At 44.9% G+C, this 14,654-nt stretch overlaps 1 protein-coding gene across 1 annotated transcript in view; it reads left to right on the top strand.

Moving 5' to 3' along the window:
- The first annotated feature begins 856 nt into the window (after nucleotides 1-856).
- Nucleotides 857-14,654, top strand: part of CDH4 (cadherin 4) — a 431,501-nt gene continuing 417,703 nt past the window's right edge. The window contains exons 1-2 of the mRNA XM_064674093.1: nucleotides 857-1,010; nucleotides 3,074-3,185. Of these exons, the coding sequence (XP_064530163.1) occupies nucleotides 945-1,010; nucleotides 3,074-3,185 (178 nt within the window). The 5' untranslated portion in view covers nucleotides 857-944. The remainder of the gene's footprint in view (nucleotides 1,011-3,073; nucleotides 3,186-14,654) is intronic.

The following is a 14,654-nucleotide window of genomic DNA, read 5'->3' as shown; positions in this document are numbered from 1 at the left end:
CTGGACACATTAGTTTTTTCCCCACTGAGCACTCCTTTCCAGGGATATATCACTTTTCTCCTCGATATGCTACTTTTTCCCTCAATGGACGTTCTACTTGTTCCTCCGTGGACACACGCAGAGAGGACTGGAGGAAATGCCTTAAGGTAATGCGATAGCCTTAAGGTGAGACAGGGGAGATTCAGACTCGGTACTAGAAAACACGTTGGCACTGTTGGGGCGGTCAGGGACTGGAATGGGCTGGTCAGGGATTGGAATGGGCTGGTCAGGGATTGGAATGGGCTGGTCAGGGATTGGAATGAGCTGGTCAGGGATTGGAATGGGCTGCCCAGGGAGGTGGCGGAGTCACCATCCCCGGGGGCGCTCAGGACGCGCTGGGTGATGCGCTTCAGTGCTTTAGGCTGCGCAGGGTTGAACGCTTGGACCTGCCGATCTCAAAGGTCTCTTCCAGCCTTGACGATTCCACGATCCGTCTCCATCATCTCCGGGTTGTTTGTTTGTTTTCCCCCCCCCGTCCCCCGTGTCTCCATCATCTCCGGATGCGCTGGGGTATTTTTATTTATTTTTTTCCCCCCCGTAATACGCCAATTTTTTCACCTTCGGTCATTTAAGTTCGTTCTCCGCGCAGCCGAGGCTCCCCGCGGAGCTCCGCAGGGCGCCGAGGGACGCGGCGACGCCGAACTCCTCCTACCCCCCCCTCGCTTTTCCTCGGCGCTCTCCCTCGCCCTCCCCTTCCCCACGCTCGCCCTCGGCCCCCTCCCCTCAGCGGGGCGGCGCCTGCCGCTTTAAGGGCGGCGCGTGCCCGCGCGCGGCGGGGCGGGGCGTGGCGGCGGCGCGCGCTTCACCTGCAGCCCGGAGCGGGCAGCGAGCGGCGGGAGCGGGGCGGCAGCGGCGACCCCCCGGCCCCGGCTCTGCGCGGCCACCGCCCCCCGCCCGGCGGGGCCATGAGGACCGGCTCGAGGGTGCTGCTGGTGCTGCTGCTCCTCCTTCCCGTCTGGGGCTCGGCGGCGGTAAGTGGGGCGCCCCACGGCGCGGAGTGGGGGGACAGCGGGCGAGCATCACCCGTTCGATTCCCGTCCCCCGGAGGTGCCGCCCCGGCCGCAACTTCGCGGCGCGCGGGGCTTTTCGGGCGGTGGGTGCTGCTGCTGCCGCCGCCGCCGCCGCTCCGCCCGCTTTTTAAAATCGTCGTTGCAGGGTTTAATTGTTAATTTTTTATTTTTTTTTATTTTTTTTAAGCTGCGCCTCCGCGGTGCGGGCGCAACTTGCCCTCCCTGCTTGCGCCTCGCCGGACAGAAACTTCGCGGGCAGCGGCGCGTCCCGGCGCGGAGCCGCTCCGCCCGCCCAGCCCCGCGGAGCCGCCGCGCTGCGCTCCCCGCCGCCCGCCCCGCCGAGCAGCCCTGAACTTTTATCTTTACGAGCCCCTAAACCCCCCGGGCGGGCGCGGACCGTGTTTGTGAGGGGGTGGTGATGGTCTGAAAAGTTTGGGATTTTTAGGGTTTTATTCGCACCCCGTCTGAAATGCAGGGGGGTCTGTAGAACATCAACAAGCGCCTGGACGCGTGGCTGCAGTGTTACAAAGCGAGCGGGGCTGCCGCTGGGTTTCGGGCTGCACTGGCTGCGGGAACAAGAGCCGTTTATTTTTCTGCCTCGATCCCCCGGTGCCAAGTTGAATGTGTGAGGATGTCCCGAGCTTTGGGGAGGCTGCTGGGTGCGCTGGAATAGCCCCCGTGCGCTCTCGTTTAGCGAGCACCGCTATAATAATGGGGCGATTTCAGATTCAAAGCCTGTTACGTTCAGCGAGACCCTTAGAAATGTTTCCTAATGGCAACATCTTGCCAGTGACGGTCAGAGTCCACGGAGCCGCCGCTTCCTTGCGCTTCCCATGCAGTAGCTGGCATCCGTCTCCCGAGCGTGATTCTTAGCCGAGTCCGTTGGCTTGCGTTCTGCTTACTAAGCTCATCCGAAAGGACCCTTCGCTCCGCTTCCCTTCTGTCTCTCTCTAATGCAGCATCGTCTGCGTCCGGGAGTGTTTCGGGGGCCTCAGGGGAGCTCTGATGCTCCCCCCGGCGAGGCAGGTGCACGCCTGGAGTTGCACTTTCCCAAGGAAGTGCCTCTCCCGGTCCCCGGGCTTCAGCGAGCGGCTGGGACTGGAGGCGTCGGAGGTGCAGCCGGCATCGCTAAGCGATGCTCTGGCTGGCTCTGCCGACAGCCTGGGCGCGTTAGAAATCCCCTGCCACCAGCACTTGTTTGTGCGTAAATCACCTGGCACTCGTTAGGCATGAATCACTGGCTTGTGTGCTGTCAGCGAGTTCCTTGGAGTTGGGGTCTGGGACCTTCCTTGCCAGGGAATCCCAAGGAGCCTGGTCTGCTGTGACTGGACTACTTTGTCCCTATGGCAGGGGCTGGATCCCCTCTGTGCAGTCCAAAGTTGCAGCTGAGTGTTTAGCTGGATGCTTGTCCCTGGTTCCTGGCACGCTGTGTATGAGACTGTGCACTGTTACATTTTTGATTGAGATCCCCTCCATCCTCTCCTACTGCTGGGCAAGTGCGGAGCCTGGAGGGTCCCAGAGGCAGCAGCAGGCAGAGCCTTGGAGGCTGGCGCAGGGTGAAGGGGAAGGAAGGGTGTCTCTACCTGGTCTCAGGCTCCTGAGGCTGCTGTGAGCTGGCTGTTTGTCCCCCTTCTGTCCTGTGCTTTGCCCGGTTTCTCAATAGCAAACCTCAGTGATTTGGATGTTGCAACATCAGGCCTTTCCGTGTCTCCAGTGCGAGCACAGCTCGCCCTGATGAATTGCTGCTCTTTGTTTCCTCCCCTCTTCTGACAGTGCCCAGTATCCCAGTCTTCCTACAAAACAATGCTCTCTTGTAGTCAGGCAACTACTTGCTGGCCCATTTTATTTTTGCAGCTACAGTATGGATCCACTCCAACAGATAGACACTCTAACACCAGCAGCTTCTGCTTGCACACTGCCTTACTGTGCAGGTTTGCCCATGCCTATAACACCTCATCATTGGGTACAAAACATTCTCCCAAATGACAAAAGTCATGGTGTGCATTTTCCTTGTTTTTTTGCAGGCACACAATGGGGATCTTACAGTGAGACCCACATGCAAGCCTGGCTTCTCAGAGCAAGACTACACAGCATTCGTCTCCCAAAACATCATGGAAGGGCAGAAGTTACTCAAAGGTAAGTGGAATAAAAAGCTTAATAGCTTCTGCAATAACTGTATTTTCAGGAGGTGAAAGGAGGCTTAAAGATGCTGGTTTTGATGGTGAAATTGTCTGCAGAATTATGTTTGTAGGAGGATGAAACACTAAGTGGTTTACCTGAGCACAGTTTTGAATACAGATGAATCACTGGAAGTCCGCGTGCTGTCTGCTCCAGGTGGATTGTTTGCTGTAGTATGCGAGGTCATCACTTCGCTCTTAAGTCTCCCACTCCCACCCCGTCTGAAGGAGCTCTACATTTGATATTTTAGAAAGTATTTTTATGTATGAAATTCAAAGATCCCTAAATTATCCCTGCTTTGAAATGCATGATAAAGCAGACGTTGTTGTTGGAAATGTGGTAAACAAGCCTACAGACATTCTGTTCACAAATGTGGCATTCATTTTCATTACTGCCCCACTGACAACATGAAAACATAGGCAAAAAGAAACTACCAATTAGCTTTATAGTAATTGCGGGATTATAACCAGTTTTGTGATTGTAAACTCTGAGATGTCTTCGTAATCCAAATAACAACAGATTATCCTGTGTATTGATTTGTCTCCCTTTCAAGTTAAAAATAATTAAACTTTAGATTTGCATGGCGCAGGAAAATACTGTTTTACTCCAAGAGAATTTCTGAAGATCAAACCTCACCCCCCCAAGCACCCCCAGGAAGGTGGGGAGCACATCAGAATGATGCTCTACTCAAAGGTTTATAAACCTTTTGCTGCTTTCTCCTGAGTACAGTTACTCACATGCATCTCTCTGCCAGAAGGCTGGGATTTCTGTCTTCCTCCAGAGCAAACACCTGCTCTGTTACTTTGATTTTTCTCAGAAGAGAGGGAGAGTTGTCAGTGTTCTCTCTGGCTTCAGCAGAATCCAGGACTGGACATTTTTGCTCTCCATGAGCTGGCAATCTGTTTTGTTTCTGGGCCCAGTTGTCTTAGTGTTGCCGTTCAGGAATTCTCTTGCCTGGCCTGGCATCAATTAGTAAACATTGGGGAGTTTGTTTCTAGTTTGAAGGGTAACCAAATAAGGAACTGACACAGGAATACAGCAACACTGAAGAGACCAAATACCAATCATTTACACACATAATAGCAATTTTTCCCAGAGATTTACACTGGCTTTACAGGTCAGCCTGGAAACTGAGCAGATTTCATGCTTTTTTAGCTTTGGAAATTATTTGATAAAAAATGTTCTCCAAGTACTGTAGAAACCAATATCATAAATATATTTGCTCAGAAGAGTATTTTTTGCAGTTTAGTGCTTGATAAATTGTGCTGTGTGTTTAGGGGGGTGGACAACAGGGATGGAGCAGAAGGTCTCTTTAGAGGCATTAACTGGCATTGACTTTGAAGAGAGCACAGTGCTGTCATTTCATTTCAGTTTTAAATAATTTTTGAATATGGAATTATATTTACATAGGCTGTCAAGTTGATTTGAATGAAAATTTATTTCCATTTAATATTATCCTTTAGGGACCAGTTGTAGTTTCACATTAGTCATGGCAAACCTGCCTCTGATTTAGGGCTGAACTCACCCTGGGGACATTATATATCTGTGCCCCACTTGTAAGATTCATGACCTGATAACATTGTCACAAGCTCCATGATTTATAAGCATTTTGTCAACCAAAGGAGGAAGAAAAAAGTGCAAATGCTGTGTTTGCTAATAAATAAACTATCATCTTTACACCTTTTAATCTATAGTCAAATACATGCTGTTGTTTATCATAGGAAGCAAATATATCTAATTAATTTATACAATAATGGGCGAGAAGATTCTTCTTCATGCTTGTGTTGTTTTTTATATATACTCTAGCCTGTAAAATTGGTAGTTTTCCAGTTTAGGTTTAATTTTACTTCCTAACACTTGATATGTCTGAAGCATAAAATGTTTATCTCTTTCTTCCATCTGGGTGAAGTATTGTACAATAGTTCAGACCAAAAATGGGTTCAGATTGCTTACATTATCGTGTTTGATAGATTGACATATGTACTGTTTCACACCATCTTACCACGCAAAGCTTTGCTGCCAGCTACCACCATCTTATTCATCAGCATTCAGTAATTCATCTTCAGGCCAAATGGGACTGTTTGCCTGGGAAAAAAAAAAAAGTAGGCAGGAATTCACCTGTCAGTGCTTTCATGGAATTTGGGGGGGGGAGGGAAGTGTATATGTAGTGCAGGTGGCTCTCAGGGGATTTCAGTGAGCAAATATAAGGTCTTTAAGGTGCAGAATCCTCATTTTGTCCTGAGGAAGGAGATGTGGGACAGTTTATATACTGCCTGAAGGCTTGTTCATCAGAAACCAGGGAGTATGTAGAGCTCAGCGTAGTGGTGAACTTCCACCAGCCAGGGAAGTTTGGATGTCCCATGGATCAGGATAAGCTGCGTGGCAATAAACCCAACATCTCCTTTTTAAGCTTTGTAATATCCAGCTCTCAAATGTATGCAGTGTTATGAATGTATCAAAATGAAAGTGTTTATAGTATTCTAGGTTTGAATCAACTTAAATACATAATGACTGCTTATAATTGGCTTATTCCAATAGAAATAGCTTAGCCTTAATTTGACAACAAGAGCTTTTACAGAGTCATTGTTTTATTATAAGTATGCCGTAAGCTATTAGCTACTACTTTGTGGTTCCTCTTATTTGCCTGAGTCAGCTCTCTAACATGCTCAAAACACACAGATTCTAGCAGGAGTTATTTGTTACACAGTAATTAACTTGTTTATGATAAATGGATGGGAGAAATGTCACGGCATTTTGTTTTATGTATAAATGAAAAGCATCTGCATTCTAAAAATTCCATGTTAATTAGACTTAAAATAGTTTTCCCCAACAGTGCCACAAATACCACATATTGCACATCACTGCCAGCCCTGTGGCCTGATGATGGGATATTAGCTGAGGTGATTTGTGGAGCCAGTGCCTGCCTTAGAAATGCCGTCCCTGCATCTCTTAATGAAAGTTACTGGGGTGTAATCTGTTATATTTCTTTTGTCTTTGTGTTTGTTTGCACGATAATAAACTTAGCCTTGATCACTGATGCACGATAATGTTTAAAATAGGTTTGTTAACTATCTTCTTCTTTAGCCTAAGGGGAAAATCTCAAAGCCTGCAGTATGGCAGAGGACGATTGCAGCACGGGTATCTTTTTCTCTTTTTTAATTATTAATGTTAACTTAACATGGTGAGAACATTGGTCCTGAGGGGTGGGGAGCAGCGACATGCAGTGCTGCACCAAAGGCAGTTTAGCTGTGACTTGGGGGATCTGATCCCTGAGTGTGAACTGAGGTGGAGGGGAGTGATGATGACTAGTGGCCTCTTGGGGAAAGAGAGAATAAGGAGCAGGATGCTAAAAGCAATGTGCAGTGTGATCCAGGGGGGACCGATACTCTTGATAGTTTATGCCCTTTTCCATTTTTTTGTAGGGTTTTTAAAGATTGTAATTAATGAGAAATACATTTTCCCAAATGAGAAACTCAGGTTTTATTGGCGTGCTGGGAGGGGGGTGGGATGACATCAAGGTGTTAAATGCATAATTCCTCCAGTGCAATACCATCATAGTACAGCACATCACCTCTCAGATACACCTAAACTAAAGAGCTCACAGCTTTACCTACCACCAGGAGACAGCACAAGCAGTTGGGATGTACAGCCCCTCTTTTGTTCTTCTGTGCATCTCTTCCTCTGCAGTGATTCATGTTTCTGTTGCCCACCCCGAGCAGTTCCTGTAGTGCTGTAGCAGGATAACTTCACTTGTGTAGGCAGCTACGTTTGGGTAAAAGTGTGTGGAAGCACAGTTTATTTTCATATGGGAAGATGAATAAACTCTGCCAGCATGTTCTGCTTTAAGCAAGTGTACGCAACCAAAGGTAGCCAAGCTCATGTAAATGTATAAAAATGTAATTGCTTCCATACCGCGATTTTTACTAGCATTATTTTGTGTTAGAAACGAATAAAATGCATAAAAGCTTTACTGAAATACCTGTTTTTTAATAAGAATTCAGTATAGAGGTTGTCGCTTTTAAGTTTTTTAGAGGTAGGATGTTCTTCATGGTTGAAAGGTTTTTGTTCTCCCAATGAGGTTTCAAAACCTCCATCCTACTGAGCCCTCATCCCATCCAATGTTAAAGCTTAGGAAGGCTGTAACACTATTTTGAAAGCATAAAACAGATAGACCAAAGAACCCCAGCATCCCCAGTCTTCATGGGATACAGTAGATAGTGTAGGCTTCCTGCTTTTCCTTGGTTTAGAGTCCAAAAAATACACCGGTACCCATCTGCTGTTAATTTTGGTAGGAGCTTGGTTCCTGCAGGGTTCTGCAGATCGGGGTCTGCCCCTGAAGTGTGTGTGAGAGGTTGCCTGTGGCCTCTTCTACCCCTGGTCATTCCTGTGTCTTCTCAGTGCCCCTTGGTGTGTGGTACAGATGTTTTTGGAAAGGGAAGATCTCGGGGAGTGCTGGGCTTTGTTCTGCTGTTTGGTGGGGGTTTTGAGCACCTCTTGAGGGTTTCTGTTCCTCACAGCAGCTCTGCTGCAGCCTGCAATAGCCAGTACCTTCTCCAAGCTGCTCTGAGTTGAAAAAGCACAGAGGCTTTTCCATTCATGTTTTCATTATTTTCTGCTCTGTGATTCTGCATGAAAAGCAGTTACTGAAGTTATCGTACACGTAATTAGCTTCACAGTTCCCTAATAAAATCTGAAAGTAGGAGAAAGTCCACCGGGAATGCAGAACTCTTTCCCTAACCTTTCTTCATTCCTTTCTTGGAGGGAAAAGAGGCAGACAGACATCAGCTTTCTGTGTTAAGCCTGTACGTGCCCCAGTGGAGCTGCCTCTCAAAAAACACTTCCCACGTTCTGCAGGACAACTTCTTTTAAAAGCAGTTTCTCATGATGGGCAAGTTGCAAATCAAAACCATAATTTCAATCATGAGTTCCAGGGGAGACCCCAGAAAGAGCTGCTGCAGATCAGGGAACTGCTGATGCCTATTTATTTTTAATGTTGTTCTTCAGATCTAAGTTCTGACACAAAAATGATGCTTAAGATGACGTTTTTATCTAAATAAAATTGCACTTAATGAGACTGGAGTAGTCAATAACACTCTGTAGAGTTAATCCCCTTACACTGTTTAATAACTGTATATATTGCTTTCTAGTTCAGAGCTTTGAACCAAATTCCTCAAACCCAAGTAAAATTACTTTTTTCTGCATTCTGGGGAGTTAACTGATTTTTATCTGAATAAATCAGCTTCTCCAACAACAGGCTTGAAGCTTCTCTCTACTTTCAGGGATTTGTCTGTTGAAGAACTGCACTGCTTCAAATTAGGCACTCTAAATATGTATTAAGGAAGAAAATGAAACAACAATTTCTGTTGAATAATTTATTAATTTCTTTATTTATGCTTAGGCTTTTAGGAAATAAGCCATGTCTGGAAGAGTATCAATTTGTTATTTATTGTGAAATACCAGTTGTTTTGAACTCCAGACTGATAATGTTGGGTCTTTTAAGGTTAGAAAATGTTAATTTTAAAGGCAGTTCTTTGTACAGGAACTGACTGTCGCTGACAGAGCTCATGAGCTCTGATCTTACAGAGCAGATGCTGAAAGCATTCTGGAAATTATGGTTTTTGCATGTGGCAATTGAAACTTATTTATTCTAGCAGTGAAATATTTTCTTGCTTAATTTTCATTGACCTAATGCCAGTTCTCATTGCCTAATTTCATTGATATTTATGTGCAGGCCTCCTTCTGCCTTAATTTCTACCCTGGAAATGAGTGTAATGTTTTTTTAGAGGTGGCTTATTTCATTGCAAACTCAAGCTGGTGAAGTACTTGGTTCAACAGCAGCATGGGCCATGTGCACAGCTCATAGAATATTTTAGCAATATAGATAATGCTTAAAAGTCTTATTTGAAGGGCAAGAAGAGATTAAAACTACAGAGGATAGGATTTCATTAGAAATCTGCTTCTTAATATTTTTTCATGGAATGAATTTGAATAACATAGGGAAAGAAGGGAGTTTCTGTTTGATTCGAGGTTACTGGTAAATTCAGAATTGGTGCTACTGCTGTGTCAAACTGAGTTTTTTATTTTTAGGCGAATGGAAATAGTAGGAACTAAGGCCAGAAAGTGATCTTTGAAAAACAAAGACCAGTATTTGCCTCTGGGAACTCCAGCTCTGAATAGTTTGACGGAGGGTTTGAGATGAACCTGTGGCAGTGATTAAAAACAGATTTCTCCCAGATCCTGATGTGGAGCACTGCAGTAGGAGTCTGCTGCCTTGGTAGACTCAATCTGTATCTGGTTTTGTGTATGTAAACCTTTTATGTGCTAGCCAAAGGTTCTGGAGAGGGTTTGGCTTCACATTCAATGCCTAAATGACCCCCCCCAGTGTTGCTTCTTCAGGTAAACCCCAAAAGTGTCCTTGGCCAGCCCTGCCATTTGAGGGTTTTCTTGCTGCTCAGTATGCTGTGATATATTGTTTCTTATATTTTGGTTTAATATTTATTTATTAGTATTTCTGAAAGGACAGGCTGAGAGCCCTGGGATTGTTTAGCCTGGAGAAGAGAAGTCTCAGGGGGAGACTTTATTGTTGTGTATAAATACCTTGGGAGAGTGTGTCGAGATGACAGAGCCAGGTCCTTGTCAGTGGGGCACAGAGAAAGAAATGGATATACAGGACTTTGCACTTAAACATGGGAAGAAACTCTCAGTGTGAGGGTTGACAGACACTGGAAGAGGTAGCTCAGAGATGTCATGGAGTCTCCAACCTTGGAGATACTTGGAACCCAACTGGCCACGGTCCTGGAGCCTGCTCTGGCTGACCCTGTGCTGGACAGCTCTACAGAGGAGCCTGTCCAGCCTCCACTGTGCTCTCTTCCTGTGGAGAACTTTGCAGGTGAATAGAAGAGAAGGCAGAGTGATGAACTGAGCTTCTCTGCAAGCACAAATCAAACAGCTTTAAATAAAAACATTGCAACACCCTGCAAAACATGATCCTTACTGGGAAATTGTGTTTCTCTAATTTCTTGGAAGCGTAACCTCTAAAGAGAGAATAATTGAAACACCAGGGACCAGCATTCTGCTGTTTGCTTCCATTAATGTCCAGACTTAACCTAGGCATAGTTTGTCTCCTGGCATAAGGAAATGTTACACTTAAATTGAAAAAGCTCTTGGTTTCCTCTTTATTTTTACTAGAATAAAGGAGAACTTACAGAGTTCCCATTTTCCCAAAATATTTTCCATTAGAACTGGCTCCTTCGCTTCTTTCAGGAGAAGGTTTTTCAAGCAATATGAAAAATAGCTGGGTTGAACAAGATTTCTTTTTGCCACAGGCTTACGATTTTTCTTGCTTATACTCATTACCCTTAATTTCTATATTAATTTGGAATTGCAGTTGCACAGAGGGAGAGAGCAGTGGCAAATGCTCTGGCATATGGGCTGCACTGTCATTGGAAGCAGCGACGTTCAGCCTCTCTTGCTGCCCCATGCCTGGTGACCCCGGGCTCCAGCATCTCTCTCTGCCAGCCTCTGCAGATTCCTGCTTTCTGCTCCCTTCCAATGCAAAATTTTAATTATTTTTTACTTTCCTGCCACTGTTTCTCGCCACTTGCCAGGGTTTTGTGATAGAGAGCCAGTGGCAGTAGCTCAGCTCTCTGCTCGTTGTGCTGTGCAGGAGCTGCTGCTTGGAGGGGTCACATAAGCTACAGCCTATTAACATTAGCATGGAAATAGCAGCCACTGCATGGAACACACTGTGGGGATGTTGGAAGCTCCTCCAAGGACCCTGAAGATATGTATGGGCCACCCATGAAGGAGAAAAAAACAAAATAGATGCCCTTTCTGCTTTGAAACGAGCCAGGCTGTTTCATTGATACCCAGCAGCACTGCAGTCATTAAAGGCTATTACTGTTCCTATTATAAATCACAATTTTCTAGCAGTTCATAGGCTAGTCACAAAAATCACTCTTAGTCTAAAATTTTGTTACACTGAGTTTGTCTAGTAGTAATTTCAATCCTTTTAAAATGAAATTGTCTTTAAAATAATTATGCGTGTAGCAATTATCCAAAGACAAATAGTCAAGATTACAAAAATTATTGCATACAAAGCTATGGATCAGCTTGTGCTGTCAGTTCATGTCTAGAGAATCATAAAAGGCAGGTCAGTGAAACAAATTTCTGTTATTTCACCACGTAGGAGGAAAAGCAGATTGGAATTATTGGTATATGAAGGAAAAGCATCAAGAAACAAGCTTGGAAAGATGTTGGAAAATAAAGAAATTGCTACAGTTGATAAAGTGCAAATCAGGACTAGTTTAAAGCATAAAATTTGATACCCTGTTTGTTCCTGATATAGTCTGTGGTGGTGAATAGAAAACTGTATAAATCAACCTGAGTGTTTGATACCTGCCCTGTAGGTGCCTCTGGCCACGCAGTTCCTTCCTGTGAGTCTCCGATGTCACCGAGAGCTGTCTGTGATATTACCTGGACCTGTGTGTTGGTCACAGCCTCCTGGAGGAACAGTGCTGGAGGAGCTCAGGAGGGTGTCTGATGCACTCTCCCTCCTCAGGGCATGAGCAGCTCCTTTGTAATAGGTTTGTCCCTGATGTTGTCCTGAAGATCCATTCGTGGGGACCAAAGCCAATATATGATATTGCTTCCCTTCCCTCCCTCCGTGCTTAAGCTGAAGCTCTCTCGATGCAATTTAAACCTGTTGCTATTTGTCACAGACACACAGAACAATTGCTGGACTCTTTTTTTTTTTTTTCCTCTCCCCCCAGCACTCCTGAAAATATTTTTTTTGGCTTCTTTAGGCTGAACCCCTCATTTGTTCCCTTTCATGTGTCACGCTTGGCTCCCTCCTCTGAGCCCTTACCTTTGTTATTCACTTGATGCTCCACGTTGCTGTGGTGGTGCCAGCCAGGGCCACAGTGCTGAGCAGACACTGAGTATTACTTTGCCTGTTTTGCAGGCAATACTCCAGTTGATTTATCTAATGTGATGATTGCTTTTTTTCTTAACAGTATGATACTGTTGACTCATGTTCAGCTTGTGATCCAGTGTAACCTCCCACATCGTTTTTTGATGAACTGCTACCTACCCAGTCATTTTCTATATGTGTAGTTGATTAATCCTGCTGAATGATGTTACCTTGCTCCTTTTCTATTGAATTACTTTTTTTTTTTTCAATCAGACTTATCTGACTTGTTAGGATGGTTTTGACTTCTAATCTTGACCTCCAGCAGTGTTGCAGTTGCGTCCTGCTTGCGGATGGCTTGCAGATGTAACAAGCATATGCTGCATTCCTTTATCTGCTCTGTTAATAAACACATTGAACAAACCCAGTTCAAAACAGGCTGTGGCAGAACTCATGTGATGGAGCCTTCTGCTCTGACCGTGAGCCATCCAAACATGCTCTGGGTAGAGTTATTTTAATAACCCAAATTGAAACGGGGGCTTGTAAGCTGAGCCTTTTATGTCTTGATGTTGTGTATCTGGGATCTGTAGGAACACAACTCCAAATGTCTTCATTTGTCAGTACTTTTCTGACTTTTATGAAAATTACAAACATTGAGATCTTTGAATTTTTGCCATCTAGAAGCAATCCAGGTTAAAAGCCTGGGATAGGTTCATTCACTTTAAAGAAATTGCTGTTGGAGGGGAAGGACTGCTGGAATTCTCTGTTCAGTTGGATTGTTTAAATGCCCAGGACCAGAGGTCTGTCCAGGCTACAGGACAAGATTTGCAGGCTGGCCTCCCTCAAGATGCTGGAGGTGTGTTCAGTAGAAGACATTTTTATTGACAGAACTGTTACTAATCCCAACATGAGCGAAAGAATAGGATTAAATGAAAGCTAAAATAGTAGGTGGGAGAGTTGTACCTGTATGTGGAGTATGGACTGTCTGGTTTAGCTGGTTTTTACTGTACTGATGCCTGGGATTTTGACTTTTGCATTGTCCCAGTTCCCATCCTGGGAGCCATCTCATCTTATAAAGTGTGGAAAGCGAAGTGTTTGCCCTACACAAACCAGTTGAGTTTTGCACTGTTTGTATCATATCTGTATTATTCATAGAGCTTTTTAGGAGGCCGGGCCCACACTTAAATATTTTACTGTTTAGTGTGTCTTTGATTTTGCCCATCCTGCCTGTGTGTTTTTGGTAACTGAAGAAAGCCAGATGCCTGCTGCTCCCTGTGCTGGGGGAAGAGACTCCCTCTGCTGATAAGATCTCATTCTGGAGCACCTCAGTTTAGGAGGGGGAAAGAGTAGGGCCAGAGGATTTCCAGCATTTTGCTCCTAGTGAAAGTGCTTCCCTGGGGAATCAGAAAAAGTCATGGTTTCAGGTCCTGTGTGCCTTGCTACTTGTCTTTTAGAAGCCTAATTGTTGCTGGCTGGTTGCTTAGCTCCCTTGAAAACAGAAGGTTTACACAATTAAACATGAAAGGCAACTGTTTTGCTCATCTCCAGAAGCTTTAAGTATTTTTATTTTGTGCCTGAATTATATGGGAAATTATACTTTCATTTATTTGTCTTTTCATGGGCTTCAGAACATTTTTCATTTGATTCGGTGCTTCCTTTTGACCCTCTGTAGAGGATAAAGAAATGTGGGTAAATGGCATTATAAAAAAAGGATTTTTCATGTTGTTTGGATTTTTCCTTTGCCTGTGGAGAGAAGGGACAGGTTAAGGATGAAGAAAAATATGTGTATGGTTGATAGGATGAAGGAGAAACCATAGGTCAAGGCAAGATTTGGAGCGATGAAATATTCAAGGATTGCAACTATCAAAAATGTTTGGATTGCACCCAAAGATTTCCCTGTACTCTGTTCAAACTACAAGCAGAGACCCTCATCAGGAGGAGTTCAGTGAGCTCTGGAACGCTAAACTCCAGATGCCTGTTCAAATAGCTGAATAGCAGATTGATTATCTCTGTGCAAAGTTTACTGAAAGATTTTTCTTTTTTCTTTTTTTTTTGTTTGCTTGGAGTCTGAGATACAAGAGAAACTCCAAGTTAAAAGGCTGGTTGCTGTATCTGCTAATAAGCAAGTTACTCCAATTATACAATATGGTTTGGATACCTCCTGACTAGAAGAAAGTAGAGGAGGTTTAGGTTGGGTAGCAGAAAAATTTCTTCCCCAAAAGGGTTGTTAAACATTGACACAGGCTGCCCAGGCAGTGGTGGAGTCACCATCCCCAGAGAGATTTAAAAGATGTGTAGATGTGGCATTTGGGACATGGGTTGGCAGTGCTGGGGGAATGGTTGGGCTTGCTCTTGGAGGGCTTTTCCATCCTAAACAATTCTATGATTGTGTGAAACCCACCCAGAAGGGTTGTGTGGGACAGGGGGCAGTTAGAAATGTTTGGGTTTGTGTTAAGAGAGGTTTAATCTCACACTGATCACTGGGTACCCACTGTGTGACACTGTGGGAATTTCTGTGA

Source organism: Pseudopipra pipra, chromosome 17 (assembly GCF_036250125.1).
Source record: "Pseudopipra pipra isolate bDixPip1 chromosome 17, bDixPip1.hap1, whole genome shotgun sequence".
Lineage (NCBI taxonomy): Eukaryota > Metazoa > Chordata > Aves > Passeriformes > Pipridae > Pseudopipra > Pseudopipra pipra.
The sequence above is the reverse complement of the archived record's forward strand: the minus strand, read 5'-3'. Positions and strand labels throughout refer to the sequence as shown.